General features: G+C 29.7%; 1 protein-coding gene across 2 annotated transcripts in view; it reads right to left on the reverse strand.

The window, feature by feature from the left end:
* The window catches only part of LOC121113979 (cell adhesion molecule Dscam2), a 186,274-nt gene that overhangs the window by 73,090 nt on the left and 92,187 nt on the right, over positions 1-20,997 (reverse strand). For both annotated transcript variants that reach the window (XM_040707785.2, XM_040707786.2), the window contains exon 6: positions 9,791-9,935. In XM_040707785.2, coding sequence (XP_040563719.1) covers positions 9,791-9,935 — 145 coding nt within the window. The remainder of the gene's footprint in view (positions 1-9,790; positions 9,936-20,997) is intronic.

Here is a 20,997-nt window from a genome sequence, read left to right on the forward strand (position 1 = left end):
TTATTTTTCTTTCTGCAAAATTTAGATAAAATATTACCAGATCCAACAAAATTGCGTCCATGATTACTCCTCTTCGTCCCACAAACCGCCGAAGAGAATTTATGAAATCTTCAGTACTCAATGATTTTGTAAGTTCGAAATGCTCAGCTCTAGTTGAGTCAGTAAATAAACAAATATATGACTTTCCTTGATTTTTTTTTTAAAGTATAAATATTGATCGGACCTGCATTCCAAGAATAACCATGGCCCTAAGCTTAATAAAGTTATATCTTCGTTTTTGAGCAATTGATTAGGAAGATGTGAATCACTTCCAGAATATTGCTGCACTATTTTTGGAGTTGAAATTGACTATAAGAATTTATCCTAATAAGTTGATCCAACATTTGTTTTGCTTCGATAATATCACTTGTTCCAGCGACCAAGTCATCCACGTACATATCTATCAGCATAAAAAACATTCATTGCAGTTTTATATTGTTATTTGAATTTCTGAGCATTCATTTTGACAGCAGATATACACGAATGAGCAGCACTTGCCGTTCCAAAAACCTGCCTCGTATGGCGATTCTCTTTGATAGGGTCATTTATTTTTAGTCTAAAAAAAACGCAGAAGATCTTGTTGTCTTTTCGGAACATAAACTTTTTTGGAACATTTTACATTTATGTTATGTCAGCCACAATAGCTACAGGCCAAAAACTCCACCATTATAAATTTTCTATAAGATCAAGTTATATCTTTGGAACTAGATAAAGCTGATCATTAAGCGATTTACCATGATTCACCTTCATTGATGCGTCAAAAACAATCCTTAATTTAGTTGTAGTAGACGTTTCTTTTATCACACCATGATGTGGTAAGTAACACACCATATTATCTTTGATTGCTACTTCATGATACAGTATCACTTTAGTGAAACCCAAATCAAAATTATTTTGTACATCATTCCAATTTGCATTTCTAAATTCAGCCCTCCTACAAAATGATTATTCTAGTTTATTGAAACGTTTGAGAGCGAGTACTTTTCACTCCGACATGTCTAAAAAATCATCCATCAAAGATAAATGAGCCTCAATGTGACCATTGTCTGTTACTCTAACCTTAAAACCAAAAACTTTCTCAGCATTCGATTCATTTTTTGACATATGTTTATTGTTAAAGGTACAAATTTCTTCCAGTTTCCAAAATTTTGAAATGTCAGGAACTTCTTATTTGATAGATATTTGAGATACACAAGCATAATCACGATTAAATGAGAGCCTCACATTCCCACTAATAGCCCATCCAAGTTTTGTATATTTAGCAAACGTTTCATCCTGTTTCCTTATTCTATCTAAAATAGATGTTAAACATCAATTAATCATATTAGCTCCTATCCGTATTTCTATTTTTCCTGGTAGATCGACATAATCAGTTAAATTTAAATCGCATAAATGTGAATGAAGTAATACAATTTTCAGAGTTGATAACGAGTATTTAGAAATACAATTTACTTCAAAAGCCTCGATTTCAAATGATTTTTCATTAATTTGTAATCTGATACCTTGTCGAAAATACTTTTTAATCGGGAACTCCATATCAGCAAAACCACTAATATACATTTCTACCATGATTCCCCGTAACTTATGATACTTAACCACACTCAACGTTGCTAAACTTATCTGAGATCTAGGATTGAATAATACACAAACCTCTTCACTACGATCATTGCTTACAATATATGTTCTTGCAATAATAGTAGAAATATATGCAATATTAGATTTTGAAATTGAAGGAACAAGTTCTGTTTCATTTTCTGTTCTATGATGAAGGGTATGATGTCTACCATTACACTTTTGACTCAAATTAATTGATAAACATTCGTTTAGACGATGACCCATTTTCAAACAGTTAAAACAAACATCGAGATTCTTCACTTGTAATTGACGAGCATTGTAAGTTTCCCTCTTGAACAACATACAACCATCAAGTGAATCTTGTTCCATACAATTATTAGGGCACTGATATAAATTTACTATACTTTTATTAATAACCCTTTTCATGATTTGCAATGTTCCATCACTCTTCATTGAATTGCAAGTTTTGCAACCTTAGCTGGAATTTGAACATTCAATAGGAACTTTTCTATAGAGAACAAATCATGATCTTGAATTTCACTAACAAATCTCTCCCATCGATCCCTAAGGAGGCCAGAAACTTTACTCTCCAGAAGAGGAATGACAAATCTACTTACATTAAGTTCTTCCAAATCTGTATCCTTTGCTTTTAGAGCACGTTGAATCGTAATTACTTCATCATGGAAATGATGAAGATCATTTACATAATTTTTATCTTGATTTAAACCCACGAAACTATGGACCAGCTTGGACATCACACTCCGACTACAGCCAAAATTCTCTTTTAATACTCTGATAGCCTCGTCATGGCTTTCCTTGCTCACAGGAAGAAATTAATTTTTTTAAACAACCGTACCCTGGTGTGCACATCGCAAAAAAGTAAACTTCTCCAACAAAGTCGTAAAATTCGTTAGTTCCCCGTCAAACTTCGTTAATTCCAATTGGGGTATATGTAACATGGGAAGGGGCTCATCAGTTTCTATTGTAGACTCTTCAGCGGGCAAAGAAAAACTCTTTTTAATATCCTGAATCTCTATCTGATATTTTATTTCCGTTTTCAAGTTATTGATTTTCAATTCTTTTACATATTTTCCAGAAGCCTTGATAATATTCCCGTGCTTTTTTTGCAACTCTCGAATTTCTTGGAGTTGTTGAATATAAAGATCTTGATTGCCATCGGTGTTGAACTCGGCGTAGAATTTTGGGAATTGTTCCATCTCCGAACAAACACGTTCATCCAACTCTTGGATTCTGTTTCAGTCAGGAGATACATCCTTTACTTCATCAATCAGCACTTGAAGAGACTCCTATGTTATTGACAATCACAAATCTATCCAAATCCTTAAGATCCAGCTCATAGGACCATGAATGAAACCTCTCCCGAGACATTTTAAAAAGGGAACGTAAATAAAGAAAGACCAATATTTGACACCAATTTATAATCTGTTACAATTAAAGGAGACATGATTAATGAATGAAAGCTGAAATATCTTCATATCTCACAATACCAATTTTTTTTTACCACAATAAGCTTTGTTTATATCAACATATTCCCCTTCATTAGCTGGATTTCATCCAACTAGAGATGAAATGCTGTTTGACATTCAAAATTTCTTTGATACTGCATTTTGAAATAGTAAAACTTGCACAATTACAGTCATCTTCAAGGTGCTTGTCCTAGCTATAATATTAACTCGTGCATGCGATCTGTTTTTGTGTGAAGCGTAGATTTTTATATAAATAAATCAATGTTTGTAATTATATTTTTATGTGTTCTTTCAGTAAAGTTATTTTTCAGTGTATCTTAAGACTTTGTACTAACTTGACGTAAGAAAAAAATATAAGTTGAAGACCCTTTTTTCACAACGTGAGTGTGTAGCTGAAGCTCATATTAAACAAGATTAAAAATGGAAGTACATTATAAAAAATAATGTATGTGACTTTAAATGAGGTATAGCTAAACCTAAGCCAGAGAGCGCTCTCGAGAGGAAATAACTAAATTACTCAAGCTGTTATAATTGTTCTTTCATTCTTGAGGAGGGAACGTCCAAGTATTGAGTAACTATGAGTGAGTGTCCTCATGAAAAACATAAAGAAATACAGACGATTTCTGTACGGGTTATCTTCTATATTATTAAAGCAAAGTTTATCTGTTCTTCGAAATCTAATAAATGTTGGTAATGTCGAGTACTACCCCTAGTAAAATAAGAAACAGCAATACTTTATGTAGCGCTTATAGAGTAGAAACGTAGAGGTCCTTCTCCAAATGCAAGCATCACACGGAGTCATTCTTCCATCTCTTCATTGAATATGATAGAGTGATATGTATGTTAGGGAATTAATGAGAAAAAAAAATTAGTGATGAACTTGAAATAGAGCTAAAAAGAAGAATATTGGCACTGTCAACTCGGGGTCACCTAAAAGCAAACTCAGTCATCACTAAAGTTATACTTAAAGTATATGTTGACAGACAGTTGATGGTGTGCTTATACTGTTTTAGACTACATATTATTAGTAAGCTTATTTACCAAAGGTCGGATTAAAAAACTGAATTATCACATCTCCCTTCTTTTTTCTTTCCTTTGATGAGAACTAAGTTAATGAGAGGATGTTAAATGAGAACTGTGCTAGAATAATTGCTGTTTTACTTCAAAATACTATATTATAACCATTGATTATATTATATCGATTTAGATTGACTACGATGATAAGTTTTGTTTATTAAGTCCGTAAATTTGATGGTTTCCCTATACTTTTAAAAGTGAATGAATAATCAATTTAATAATTAAAAAAAACTCATGACAATGATTCAATTTGAGTCTAAGCTTTTTTTTCAATTTCAATTTTAATTATTTGTTAACAATTGGAAGAAATATGAAGAACGTTGAAATGTTGTCTTCATATCTCACAATACGTATCTGATATACTCTATATTTCTACATTAGTTTAAATGGACCCAAATACAGAGATAATGCTGTCTTTAATTCAAAATTTCTTATTAACTGCATTGTGAAACAGTTTACCTAGCAAAATCATAGTGACCTTGCCTTGAATGAACCATAAATTGCGATATATTTTTTCACTGATCCCTTCATACATAACGTCACAGTATATCATATTTTGAATATTGATACACCAAATGAATTGATAGTAAAAATTCATTAATTTTAATGATAAAAATACAGGAAATAGCACCCAAAGGCGGATTTTATAATTTAAAAAAATATCTTAACAGCAAAAATTTCTTTAATCTGTCAAAATCAATTTTTACCATTCAAACTAATGAACTTTTTGAGTATTTTTTATTTTATTATTTTGACCCTTATATTTTGTTTTATTGTGATCGGGTGACTGTTAAATGAGTCTTTGACACATCTAAGTGAATAATCACATTAATTTGCTATATTTAATGGAAGACATTTCTTTTTGAAAAAAAAAAAAAATATTCTAGAATGTTTTTTTGTTGACAGAATATATACTTCCTTATCAAATGCTTTTAATTATGTAGATATATATATATATATAATAAAATTGTGAGGCCTTGGGTCCAATCTAAATCTTTTTTTATAAGTAAAAAGAGACTTTTTGATCTTTTCCAACATAAGATAACGAGTAATTTTTATGAATATTTTTTTTCTACTTACACTTAAGATTTCTCTGTATGCAAGAAAAAAAAATCATCTTATTGTAATGACATCAAAAGGCTTTTTTCTTATAAGAAAATAAACGGATTTAACTCTTTTTTTTCCTTATTTTTGCAGAAGTATTCTTCTTCAAATAAAATAAAGATTTCTTTATGTCAAGATAATATGTAAAAAGGTTTTTTTGATCATTTAAAGTTAATTTTTAAATACTTAAAAGGATATTTTTAAGTCATATATATAAAGTATAATATGCCAAAACTAAATATCTAATTAATAATTGCCATAAAGGGATCTCGACATTTCATTTATAATTTCTTTTAATATATTACATTCATTTAATTGAGGGTAAAATAAAAAAAAATCCCCATTTTTCTTTCATTATTTTTAATTGCTGAGGGAAGAAAAATATATTAAAAAACCAATTATTATACGTTTTTTATATAGTATAATATAAATCTGAAATAATAAAGAAGTGAATTAAAATATTGACAAAAATTAATCTAATTTTATTTTGGCTCATTCTAATTAATTTAATTGTAAGTACCTAACAATATATAAGCCACTATATATCATTACTCTGACATGTTACATATTACAGGCTTTAGTTCCAATATTTTAAATTGATAATAATAGTATCAATATTCTCGTGCATTAGGGATCGAATAAATCAATGAAGCGAGGATAAATGAATAATTGAGAGGGCGTGGTTTAAAAAGATAGGGAAAGAAGTATCCCTTTTTTTTTCATAACATATATCAATTTATCATATGTACATAACATATATTTACTATAATAAATGGTCTTGTTGTCTGAGATGTTTGTAATAGAAAAAACAAATTTTCTTTCACATTTATATTGTTTAACAAAATTTACTTTGAAATTAATGTAAGGATAATTTTTTAGAATATATTTGATGTACATACTCTTTCTTCTCTCATTTTAATAGTTGGGGCCCTCAAATTTTGCAGAAGTATCTGATATTATATTCTAGACCTTTTTATACAATATTAATTTTAAGAAAAACACCAGCAGATACAAAAACACTAAAATATGGTCTATTTTGGTAATTGAAAAAATAAGAAACCGACAATCAACATGGTAACCCTTATAATTTGAAGAATGTTTAGGAGAAGAGAAGCTAAAATCAGTTGTGACAAGGGAAGAGGAGGAGAAGGAAATAAACAAGGGCATCTGATGTCGATCCTCAATTATACTTTGAGTCCAACATGGACTGACTATCATAACTCTGCAACAAATCCTCAAAGTTATTCTCCATATTTTATGAGCACCTACGAATGCTCAATCGGGGTTTGATAATAATTAAATGTATTTATTATGAAAGGAATTTTATTACTCAGGGGTTAAATGATAATGAAAAAATGTGAGGAAAATAAAATCCCTTTTTCAGATGACTGATTTTAAAAAAGCAAAACGGGCTACTACAAAAAAATTCACATGATTTACAACACTATCATAAGTGCTTAAAAAAGAAAATTAATAAGTAGATGGTAATAAAAATATTTTTACATGACATCATATAATGGTTTTTGATGTCGATCTTGGTCTCAGTGACATCATCAAATTCAAAGCAACTACATTAAAATATTCATTTTCTAAAACAAAAAACAAGATCTTTAAAGTTCTCCTAGTGTCGATACTTTAAAGTTCTTATATCTACTTAGTCTCAATCCCTAAAAAAAAGTCTTAATATTATCTTTGTCTCGGTTTCTCAAACTCTTGACTAAAATACTATTTTTAAAGCTAATGGTGCAAGATGAGCATTGAATTTGATCAACCACTATTTATGCCTCTTAAATGGTATTCGTCTTATACAATATAAACCTTCTTTAAAAATATTTTTTGAAAAATTAACCTAGTACACTCTGCATTTATGTGCAAATTTACTGTGCACAAGCTTAATTATAATCATATTTACATTTATTTTTTGCAAACTGCAGAATCAACTTTGTAGATAAGTAACTGGTATAAAAAACACATCTGTTCTATTTCGATTAAGGTAGGAAATCAAATTATGTTACACATTCAAAAGTAAAGGAATATGGTTATATGTTTATTGAGCATCTAAAGTTTGAACATTGAGTAAATAGAGAATATAAATAATCTTTTTTTTTTTTAATGAATGAGCTGATTTAAATTTAATTAGATCTTTTAGAGTTATATTTACGAATAGTTGGTAAAAATTAGTGATGGAGGAATCTAGAGCATTCTACGCTACATTCAGTGTACAATTCAGAGACTGAAATGTTCTTAAAGATATTGATATCTTTTTTTGGGGGAGTGGGATTAGTTCGTATGCAAGACAAATTATTTTTTTTTCAATCTCTAGCAAGTTATTGCGAGCTGTACTCTATTACTTCCAAGAAAGAAACGCCTATTAGTGTTGCATTACCTACGGCTCTTTGAAAGTTATGAGTCCACTCAGTCCTGAGTGGTGCACATTTTCTAATATTACCTTTTAGTTGTAAACTTTTTCATGTTCATTGATACTCTTCTAAAGTTCCAATATTTGCATGAACTTTTAAATCCTTTTTATTTTTATGAAATATAACTGTTTATGGTTAGATAATTGTATATAATTACTCAATATAGTATTTAGTGAGATATTAATAATCGATTACAAAGATTAAATTGATAGTAAGTTGCGCAAAAAAATAAATTATCTACTGTGTGGACAATTTATTAATTATCTTGTATATGTAGTTGATGATTTGAAATACTAATATTGGTTGAATTGTTTGGATTATTTTTCGATAATATGTACGTTGTGGCAAGATAGTTCAAAAAATTGCCCACATTGAAATTTTATACTACAGATAAAGTATCATGGAAATGGCACCAAAACTTATGTATTGTTTTGAACTTTGCAAAATAATCCTCCAATCTCAATATAAATTTTACATACTGAGTACTATGGCAAAAAAATAAAAAGTACCCCAACTAGCATCGCTCGAGCTCCATGGCAAATTTATAAATTAATTTATAGTTTTTCATACGGATACACATAATTATAATTGTTATTAAGATTGAACTTCGAATCCGACTAATATGGATTATTTAGGGAAAAAAAGATTATTAATTATTTAAATGAATCTTCAAAACCCAAATAAAAAGCACATGCATGACAACTTTTGTCATTGTATAATGATTATTATCCCCGTTGCAAAGAAAATCATCTGCCAAGATGTAAAGATTTCCAATAATTTTTAAACTGTAGATAAGTACTGGTTGTATAGAATTGTATATAGGTTTTTATGTGGCCATATCTAGAATAGTCCTCCATAAGTTTATGACTATTTGACCACAAATGACCAAGTAACTTATGAGAGATAAGATCCAAGAATGCCTCTTCCAACTTATGATCTTAGTCAGGCGTATAACTAAGTGTGTTAGCAAGAAAATACAAAAGTTTTATAATAAAAAGTTGGGGTTTCCAACTACCTCAGAAAAGTAACGAAGGATATACAGTATATTGAGATTATTACTGATTGGAAAAGTATCAGTAGTTGCTTGATTGACAGCTATTTTAGAATTGTATGTAATATTATGCAACAAAATTTAGATACTGGAACACAAAACCAGTAAAAAACAAAATTTTGCCTCTAAAGCGTTTTTTTAAATTTCCGTTATTAGACTATAATTTCACCTCAGAGACATATTTTGTGCAGAAATAAGTAAATACATAAAAATTACAATTAAAATAAACTTTCCAGCATTCGAATTATAAAATATTTTTTAAGTTATCTTGACTAAATTTTCTACATGACCAGTCTACCCAAACAAAAATCAATTGAAATTTGTTTTATATATTTTTTAATTGCATTTTACCTTCATTAATAATATATCGTTTGAATGCTGATCTGTTTTTTATCAATTATAATTACCTTAAATTTTCATAAATATAGTTATTTTATTTCCAAATATATTTGAATCTAAATTATACTAAAAAAACGTGATTTAAAGAAGGCCTTAAAATCAAGATTTATTATCATTGAAAATTTTAATGATTATTTTGTATTCTATGGCTTAAATGACAATAATAAATTTGTTTTTTAGCCGGCAAAGGAAAATACTGTAGCAAAGTGAAATCAATCAATTTAATCGACTTGCCCCATTAAATAGAATATATAGATTTTGATACATACTGAACTTGTACATAGCATATTATGCGGGTTCTATATGTTGCAATCTCAATAATTTCTTCAACGATAAGAAAGAGTAAATATATATGTCAGTATTTCATTTATATATTTATTTGTTTTTCTGACTCTAAAGTGCTCTTAGAATGTATACTATCAAATTGATAAAGAAATAAATAACCAGGACAGAAGCATTCAACATATATTTCCTAAAGCTTCGTTGTGTATGTGAGTCATCAAACTCAATATAAAACAAATAAATATAAATTGGTCAAGAACACAATAAAAAAACGTTCATCATATGTTGTTAAAAAAGAAAGACCCCTTTGATGTAACTCAGAATAAAAATAAAATTTAGAAAGCTCTAGTAACTACCTTGTAAAGGGTGGTGGAGATCCTGATGAAAAACAGGGTAGTATAGCACCCTGCCCTTCTTCCATATACAATACCTCTCTTTCAGATGGTGCGGATGCTCCTAATTTGGAATGAAGTATATTTGGCTTACTCCTCATGGCTGAGCCTGAAATAATAGTAAAATAAATATAAAAAGTAGGATTTTATTTGTGAATGTTGCAAGGGTTTTTTATGGATTTTGAAAATAAAATAAAATATATACAGATATATAGAAACACATAAAACTGTGAGAACGTTTCTTTTGAAATTGTTATTTTTTTTGTTTTTTTGCATTGATCCTATCATAAAAATATACACAATACATACATAAAAATCGCTTTTGAACCGACTTATTGCTATTCGTTTCACAATAGACATATTTTCAAATATATTTTTCTTTATAGAATTTGTAAAGTATTATAAAATAAGCTCTAGTTAATATTTGAAGAATCATTTGTTTCTAACCAGCGGAGGACATTAAAAAAGAGAAAGCAAGTTAAGGTGACAAAGAAACTAAAATTTAAAAACATTATATTGTGGGTCTACGATTCTACATAGGGTGTATTTCATACAAAAAATGACCCAAAATCGGGGTTTCCATGTTAATTTGCTATAAAACTACTACTTATTTCTCCAAATTTGATCATTTTTAGCGTGTCTCTTGGATTTACTTTTAAAATAAGAAAAATAAAGTTTCAGATATATAAAATGACCAGGACATGTTTCATTGGCACCAAAATTGTCATAATTTCTCTCGTTTAAAAAAAAATTAAAATCATTTTTTTACTCTAGGTTAAATTTTCGAAATTTTGTTATCAAATTTGTTTTACAAAGACAATGCTTTCAAATTGTACACCAGTGTCATGATTCAATACTATTTTTTTAATATATATATATAAGGACTGTTTTTATTGCCAAAGAGATAAACGTTAATGGAAAAAAATATAAAAATAAATTCATTAAAACAATGATTTTATTTTACTACACCACTTTTAAAATCGTAGATGAAGAAATAATTAAAACGAGACTACAATGGGAGCAGGTAAAAAGCAGTCAAAATGAACATAAATATTGCATTATTAAATAAATAAATAGAAAAATGACATCAAACGTAACAGTATGGATAGGTTTTGAGACTATGATAAAAAAATCCCAATTTTTTTTTGACATTTGACAAAATTGAATATCTAATTATGTTAATGTAATTCATTTTTATCTCTCACAATATTCATTTTTTTCTTCTTTTTCTTTGTGTAATACATCTACACATGCCTACAAACGACCATACCACCAAGAAAAAATGCTTTGTAATGCTAAAATAAGGATTAATTTTTTGTGTACATACAACATACCTCCATATTTTCTTTGAAAACTAATGGCCTCAAGACGAATATACTTTATAATAAACTCTGTACTGACAAAAAATATACATTTGAAGAAAAATAATAATTTACCTTTTATTTTATTTCTTTCTTAAAAAAGAATAATCCCTATTTATTATTTCTAAAAAGGAGTTTCTCTCTCAAAAGAACTTGTAAATATTATTTGTACGGATATCAAAATATTTGAATTATAATTATTAATAAGATTACTGAAACCTATTCATCAAAAATGAAAAAAAGCTTTCAATGAATATTAGTTTGGAGTGTTATAGGATGAGGATAAAGTTTTCAATCTTTTGATATCACACTTTTTTTGATGGCTTTGTTAAATCAGTTGTTCTCAAACTAAGACTCCAAAGAGTGAATGTATGGCGTATGACGTAGTGCACGAAATATAGACAAAAATATTAGTTCTCACAACGTGGAGTAAATAATATGTTTATATGTTAAAAGACAACTTTTCTAGTAAAAATAAAGAAATAAAATCTCAAATTATGGAAAATAACGCTGTTTTTCTTAAGTTACGCCCCAAACAAATGGTTAATAGAACTAGAAGCACAATTTCATCTCGAAAGATGTGAAAGATTAAAAGACCAAATTCATCTATGTAATATCGGTACTCTTTGAGGAAGTAATTGGTCACGAATCGGAGTTAGAAGGAAGCAGAGATGCATCTTATGATAATATTAAAAGTATATTATTTTAAAATGTTTGCTCTTTCGGAAGAATTTTGAATGGATAAATATATTAAATTATTACAAGCTAAATAATCTTATATACAAAGTAAATTGATATTCCCCTCAAATACGAATCCGCGTGAAGATTTAATCAAGTTTTTAACAATGAGCGGAGTTGAACAAGAATACAAGCCAATATTAAAATCTCGATATAGGGAATAATCTATTGATTGTTTTTATACATTTTGCGAATTGTTAGATTCCCAGACTCATGCATTGCAAATAGTAAAAATTAAAATGAACTGAAAAAAAAAATTCAACTTTTGATTGTGAGCTACTATCAATTTATATAACGTGATAAAATGTCATCTATACAATATTGAGAACCTTTTTTGAAACCCAATTTGGAAATGTATTCTGAAATTAGAGAGAAATATCGAGTTTTTCTCTTTGACCAAACATGATTTTTTTGCAAACAATGCATCCCCAATCGGCTTGTGATCTGTTAATATGTACATCAACCTTGCTACCTTCAATCATGTCACTGTACTTTTTTATTATTTGATAAGTCGATAGTAGCTCACGTTCAATAGTTGATCTTTTTTTTTCCAGCTCATTTTAATTTTCTGCTTTAAAATGCGAGGGGAAGAATATCAATTTCATATTCCATAATTACTCCAATGACCCAATCTGATGCATAAGGTCTATTTATAATCTAAACTCCAGTTACAGCGAAAGTTTATTGTTACTTATTTTTGTTTTTCGAAAAGGAGGAAGTATAGTAACCATGTTTAGACATAGAAGATGGTATCCTTGATCGACAGAGGTACCAGATGCACTGAGGTAGTTAATATAGGAAGATCTATAATAACTAAGTGTGTTTACTTTCTTTTCATATACCAAGCCTCGTAAAGGTCCGAGTACCACTGACATATTTGTCAACATGACTTTCATAATAATTATCTTATTTAATATGTTTCTAACAGTTCTAGAACACTTTGACGAAAAATAATAATAAGTATGTGTTTATTATAACCTACATTACTCTGCCTTAGAGAAACTCCATCAAGCTTGACATACATATTTTTCCAAGAAAAAATTTATGCAGAACATATTTTGGTTCTTAAACTTTTTGTTGAAAATTTAATGTTTTTTTTAAGTTTATATTTGATGAAATCGTCTGGACCACTGAGATTTAAAATTGCGCCACAGACTTACAAATTATGATGATTTATAATGCAATAATAGTTTATAGTTATCTAATAAACTACTCTATTGAAAAACACATATTTATAATTATAGAACCAGACACAACCTCTGGATAGAGAAGTGTGGATCAAAACTCGAACTACTACTTAGGAGCTTCAACATTTTCAAATCAATGATAGTTCACTTACTTATAATCATGGATTGATTGTCTACTTCTCTTATTTAAACATTTTTCTCTTTCAAATTTATTTATGAAACTATTAATCGCTTCTAATAGTGGTTAGAACCAACTTTTGAAGCCTCCTCACAATTAAATTTATCAATTATTAAATAATAAACACTTAATTATTGAAATCAGTGTCCAATAATTTAATAATTTATCTGTTAAAATTCGTGTTACATGAATGGAAATCACAATTTCATATTAATGCAGCAAAAATCGTCATCAAATATATATATCCACTTTAATCCACAATCGTCTACCGAAATTATTTCCTTGACGAATAAAGTCAAGATTTAAAATTATCCAAAACACTCTCTCTTTATCAGTGGAAGGAAAGAAAATACGCTCAAACCCTACCAAAAGCTCTCAACCAGTCTTAAAGACACCGCATCAAGCGTATAATTTTTCCATATAAAATCGATGTAGAACATATTTTGGTTCTGAAATTTTTCGAGGAACCCGAGATTTGAATATTTTTTATTGTCTTAATATAAATTGCTCAAGAAATATTTTTTTGTTGAACTACCCCTGTTTTTATTTTGTAATTTAATGGGTTTTGGTTTATATTTGACAATATCATCTTTACCACTGAGATGTAGCTTTGTGTCGCAGGGTTACAAATCTCGTGTGAAATAAAAAAATTTATTATTTAACACCCTAAGAAAAAGGCTATAAGTAAATCTATAAGCCTTTTCCCTTCCTAAACAACATGTGATGAAGACAAGACGAAACATTTCGCTTCGTCATTGTCGAAGAAAAATCTTTCGTTTACAAATACATTTCGTCTATTAAAATCTGACTAGATTAAAAGGTTCCAGGAAAACTACTTTGAGAATCATTGCTCTAACGTTTGCTAAAACTTTTAAAATTGCAAACGAGATGAGAAAATATTTAGATTTTCAAATAGTACTATTATTGAAAATTTGCCCCTTTTTGACAGAATCTTATGATAAATTTTAAACGCTCTTTATACAAACATTTTGATGATTCTCTGATATCAAAGAGTTTATATAAAAAATATAAACCATATCTAATATATTAAGAGATTAAATTTATTGTTCTAAATTTTTAATTCTCACTAGTGATTCTTAATTAGTATTAAAAAAGCTTATTTAAATATTAATTCTGTAAGGATATTTTTTCTAGAAAAAAATTAGAAGAAACATATTTGTTTTTTATGTTAATCTTGCTAGATAGAGTTATTTTTTAAAAATATACTATATAAAATAACGAACATTATTTTTTTGTTCTAAATATTGGTTTTTACTTAAACAATAACCAATATACTAATCGTTACAAAGGATATCGATAAAGTTATTTAAGAACAACCTATAAAAAAACAGAGAGTATAAATAAATTTGAGAAAGTAGTGAGTGGTTGTATGTAGAGGTACATCACAAAATACAGCAAACATTAACATGTTCATGATGGTAGTCATTCCACATTCAGGAGGTTAAACTTAAATCTAAAAACTAATAATTAGAAATATTATATTTTTGAAAAAAGATTAATCAATTCCTATTTCTTAAACAGTGTTCCTGATTCTAAATTTTTTGGTGGTTCAGTTAGAGATCTAATTACAAATTAAGAATTATTTATGGAATGTTAGGAGATGACCAAAATTGATTTATTAATCCGAAAAAGTTGTCAGAACTACTGAATTCTCCAGTGAATATTGTAAAAATCCAAAAATTGTATGACCAGAATGTAAATTACTTAAGAAATTCAATGACTTCAGGTGGTTTTGTGAAGAAAGAAAGTATGTTAAATATTGGATATTATCAGGGCTCTTTTTTACCAGGAGGCATTTTAATGATGCTTGGCCATATCCTGGAGATTCAAGTAAATTATAGACAATTTCTCACATAATTCGTAACCGTAGGACTCTTGAAGGCATCATAAAGAACATTGAGAGCGATGTGAGACAAAAGATTGGAAGAACACTTGATCAGCATGATCTTATATACGGGGTTGATGGAACTAGCAAAAAAACCGTTTAGTATCGAAGGATAAATGTCAACTTCAAACACTTTTCTATGTGGCACACTTCAAAAATATTTATCCTTACCAAGAATAGCTGAAGTAGTTCTCAACGAGTTTAGATTAACTCGAATACAGCGAGTGTCTTGATTTTTTTATGTTTAATAAGGTTGTTTTTATAGTATTTTTTATGGAGAGAATCTGTTATTGTTATCAATATCGTTATTAATGTACTTCCTCATTATAAATTCGGATGGAATGTAATTGTTTTCTTCATTAATCAGGTGAAATGTTTTAGCTGACACGTTTTTTAAAAAAATTTCTTTTCGACAGCTGTTGTTAATATTATTTAACTCATGAGTAGTGAACTTCCTTTTCTACTGCATACAATTGTACACAAAACCTGATTGATTATTTACTCATAAAAGACGGAGATTAACATTCAGGATTTGTTACAGAGTTTTAACTATAAGTCCTTGTATAAGTCAAAATAGAATTGAAGATCGGCATATGAGTATTTCCTGCCAATGTCTTTATTTATTTCATTCTTTCCCTCCTACCTCGTCACAGCTGATCTAATGCATCGTCATGACTGCTAAGCTGTTCTCCTCTAAAACATTATTCAAGTGAACAGGCTTACCCTATTTATTTTTTGGTTTCTTTTTTAATACCTCCAAAACACAAAAGATTTCCATCACTAATTATGTATACTGATGCTCCTGTTCTTTACTATGTTTTGATTGTTTTTTTATCTTCCTTTCCATGTAAATTCTTAATTTATCATAATATATTTCCTGCATCAATTTTTTGGGGATGGTACTTAATTATTTTCTGAATCATTAACCAGTTATGAAATAAATAACGATTGAGGCTTCAGAGAATATTTTTTTATGCGTTCTTAATATTTATCATCTTCAACTATGAATATGAAAAAGAAAGATGGAATGGGAATAAGAAATATTTTATTCTATATAAAATATTGTCTTATTTGATGATAGTACATTAATCAAGAAAATAATTAATCTATCTTTACAGAGTCTACAAAATTTGATATTCTTTTTACCAATTACTATTTTAAATTATGAGTTCAAGGGTATATAAGATATAGTGGATTAATAAGTATTTCATTGGTTCACCGATGTAGGAATCATATGAAATAACCAAAGTCTTTTTTTCCAGGAATATTATTGTAATCTATATTTACACAATTAATCAACCCTTTTTAAAGGCCAAAATTTACGGCTTAATTAACAATAACAAATGTAGGTTTCAGCCTGCAGGCGCCACAATACCTTCATTTTGTTGCATAGTGTTATTTAGCACAGATGGCAATGTTCTGGACCCCTTTACCGTAACATAAAAGTAGAAACTGTTGAAAAAAAAGTGGTTATCGGAAATGTTAGTAAAAAAAACAAGAACACATGGCTTTCGTTTTCACTTATGATGATAGGGATAGTTTTGAGTAGTTCTATAAAATTTTGCCTTTAATTTTTTTCCATTTTTTTTATTTTTTAACTTTTCCATTTTTTTTGTTTGCAAGCATAAACAACAAAACAAGAGTTATTTTTTTAAATGTTCCTTTAACTGGTTAAATGGAGTTGCACTGATTAAGTATAAGTAAACATTATTGTATTACAATTACTCCATCTAAGCTAAGAACCTTTTTGGTCAAATCAATATACATATAGTACCGGGCCGTGCAGAATTATTTACCGATTTTTGTTCAGAACATATCGTGGACAATAATGTCATTTGAATGACTTGAGAAACAATTTATTCATACATTTTTAGAATAATAAAATAGTTTGTGATCAAATTTAATCAATGTAGCCACCATTTGACTCAATGACAATGGTCAGGCGACGTCTGAAGCTGCCACAGACTTGCTGGATGTAATCGGCGTCCATGGAGGCCCAGGCCTTGTTGACAGCAGCCTTTAAGGCATTTATATTCGTGTGTCGTTATTTGCAGCCCTTGGACTCCACGTGCGCCTAGATAGGGAAGTCTAGTGGGTTCAGATCTGGGCTCTGAGGGGGCCAGTAGTCCTTAGCCAAAAGTTCATGTTGTCCTTGAGCCACTCCTAAGCTTTTTTGGGAAGCATGGGCGGGTGCTCCATCTTGTTGAAAAACCTTGGACGCCAGAATTTTCACATAATCCTCCGCTGTTAATCTGAACCAATGGGAAACCATACCAGCTTCATGGCCTTCCCGTTGGATCTCCAAACATCTCCAAAGCTCACAACACGGTTATTTTGCCTGTTGAAAACAGGATTGACCGTAAAAGTTTTCTCATCCGAAAAAATGATGATGCGTCCAGATGAGCTCTTGATATCATTCAAGATTTTCTTGGCACGCGCAAGTCTGACTTCTCACTGACGTTCAGTTAGCAGAGGGCGTTCAGTACGCCTCAGGGACTTTCCTCCAGCCCTTTTCAATGCCCTTGAAACAGTTGATGTCGACGTTCCCATCTTTCTGGCCATGTCGGCAATGGACCTGTTGGGAGTCCTCTTGAACACTGCCTTCACATGCCTAGTTGAGACAGTGGGCTTCCTGCCAGCCCCAGGGGAATGCTTGAGATCACTCCCAGCCTCCAAGCGCTTGGAAACGTTGTATATTGTCTTCAACGAGGCCCCAACCTGTTCCTTAATGTTGTTATGAGGCACTCCCGCTCGGAGGAGGGCTGCAATTTCGATCCTCTTTATTTCCTGATTGGACATGGTCTCACGTGTGGAAGTTGTTACGCTCTCACAGGAAGGATTTTTGTTTATTTTAACAGTAAAAATACGAAACAATCAGATTGGTTGCCACAAAACCTCTTAAAAAGTATATTTACATCGTCGGTAAATAACTTTGCACGGCCCGGTATATTTTTCTCTCTAGGAATTGCCGGGGCGCGAACGTACACACATCAAGTTTAAGAGAATAACTCCCGAGAGTGCTGTCCATGAGTTATTTATGATGTACACAACTGACGGCTAAATTCCAGCTTGCTGGCATGCCAATTTCTAACACATAGGCATGATATATTGAGATAGAAATCAGACTGTAAAAATCCATGCCGGACTCGACGTTGGGTTGAAATTAGCTACTAATGGCAAATAAATATTTATATTGCTAAAACATCCATTTTATATTGGGTTGGCCAAAAATCCGGAAAACTACTGGTATTAAAATAAAGGAGGGGTAAAGGGGGGTTAAAGTGTCAATGCATCGATTCATCAAAGGTGATACTTCAAACTTCACAACAAGAAACAAACCATATGTAGAAGAATAATACATTATTAGCAACAAAAAAACACACAAAGAATATTAAGTATTATATAAATTTGATATCTGCAAAAAGAGGAAAGAGAGTAAGGGGAAGAAGTTGTTAGAGATAACCATATAAGAGCCACCACATACCTACAACTATTGTATATTATACGAATAAGTAGGTATATAAGAGTCATAAATCATTTAAACTCTCTTGCTTCCATCTTTTTTTTCTCTTTTACATACCTTTGTTTTACTGCATATTGTGTATACATACTGCCATATACGATATGGTAATGATGATACTAAGTAATGGTTCTTTGAGCCTTCCACATCATTTCCTAGCTTGCCCCCCTCCTCCCCCCTCCTGGTCAATATAAATATAAAGATAATGATGAAATAACTTTATGTGTGTGTGTGTCTGTCTGTTTGAGTGAGTGAGTGAGAAAAGTGTATTGAACTCTCAAGACAATATTGCTTTCCCCGTGTCTTTGTTTAATATACAATAATACTTTTATGTTTATAAATACAAGTTGATGTATTAGAGGGTATGTATGCCTGCGACAAATGTTGAGATAAAGTGGAGATGAAGGAAAGGAAGAAAAATAATGATTGATTAGACACATTAAACTTGACTAATTTGAAATCAAATGTTGACAAATTCTATTCAAAGCATTAAACTCACCCTTCCCATTAATAAGCAAATAATTATTTCCCTGTAATTTTATGAAAAGTAGTTACCTTTTTTTTCTGTTTGTCCAAATTTTTTACTTCGATTTTGTGTTTTTTCAATACAGAAATCATCTCTTCTCCCTTTTATTTCAATTTTACAATCATAAAATAATCTTGTCAAAGTAAGAACCACTTTGTATGTAGTCGAAATACTTTAAATCAATGATTTAAAGAACATTCGATTGGGAATTTACAAAATACTGAAGATCAAAAAATCGTTTATGTCTAAAACCATGTCGCATGTTGGGGTGGCACAAAATGTAGAGGTGATATTGAGTGTAAAGAAAACAAAAAGATCTAATAGTTGTTAATTATTTTAGACTGTCAATTTGTAAGACAATCAAAAAATAAATTATAACTCTGACAATTTAAAGAATATTTTGGAAAAGGACAGACCTGCTGTCATGGAATTTTATTAGATTAGTTACATGTAGCGTTGAAGAAAGGATGAGAAAAGAAATAAACACTAATTCCTCTCTTTATCTTGCACGAACACAGGAAGGAATTACTACGATGTTGATTATCAATTCTACTCTGAGTCCAAGAAGGACCTACCTATCATTCCCCAGCAAATACTTAGTGTTTCTCTAAATCTTTCATTAGCCCTTGCACTAAAACTTAGGTGTTCTCAACTCAAGATTTAAAGAATGTTGACAAAAGCTTTGGAAAATAAAAATAAAAAACAACAAAAATTATATGACCGAATTTAAATCCTAGAATTTACAGATCTATGTACATATAATATGATCGCTGGACAACCATTTTAGAATTAATCTTTACTACTAAAATATGAATAATCAATTATTCTTCGGAATATTAATGAATTATTATGATAAATAATTTCATTTATTATACATCGTAAAAAAATTATCTACATTTTTTTGGAATGCACCTTTCAAAAAACTTTAATAAGGATAGAAAATGAGACATAAAATAATATTAAAAGCCTTTTATTTCAAATTAAGTATTCTTTTTTTGATATATATAGTACATTTTTGTAGTAACTCTTATTCCAATCATCATCGAGAGAAAGTCAATTTAAAACTTCAAGATGTCTACTATGGTACTTCAAAACTTTTGCGCTCAAAGAAAAAGGTGTTATCCTTTGAATTTTAATCAAATACTAGAGTAGGTATGAACGGCGTTTCCCGAGACATTCAGAAATTAAAATTAATTAAGAATTCCACTGCTTAATATAAAACAAAAAATAATGACTAAAATTTTAAAAATTATTCTCCCTGGATGTTTTGCACACTTTTTTTAAAAGGAGATAGAGTAAATTTGCCCAGCATTGCCTGGGCCATTAAGAAATGGAAGTCGTTACATTTAAAGAGTGATTCTTGCTACAAGCTTAACAAAGATTACCTATAAGGTTTAGAGAAGAAAAAATATTTAAGTTAAACTATTGCTTGCTCATGATTCATATTAGAGTCAAAAGTCCATTGTCTTGTCCTCTCTTTTTTTTCTCTAAATCTTATAATCATCTCCTTTAAAAAAAAATTGACACATGCAAGCAAAAAAACATGGAGCAAAAAATACTCTTAACATTTTACGTTCTTAAATTTTTTTTACATGAAATAGTCGTTTGGCAGTCAAAATAAGGTTTTTCAAGGAAAATTATATTTACAGGGCTGCATGGCGTTGAAGACCAAAACAGTTGTTACCAGAACTATTTTTGGAGCCTTAAAAAGCTACAGGAATTTTTTTGGCAAAATCCATAAATTGGTTTGGCCGT

This window comes from Lepeophtheirus salmonis, chromosome 3 (genome assembly GCF_016086655.4).
Source record: "Lepeophtheirus salmonis chromosome 3, UVic_Lsal_1.4, whole genome shotgun sequence".
NCBI lineage: Eukaryota > Metazoa > Arthropoda > Copepoda > Siphonostomatoida > Caligidae > Lepeophtheirus > Lepeophtheirus salmonis.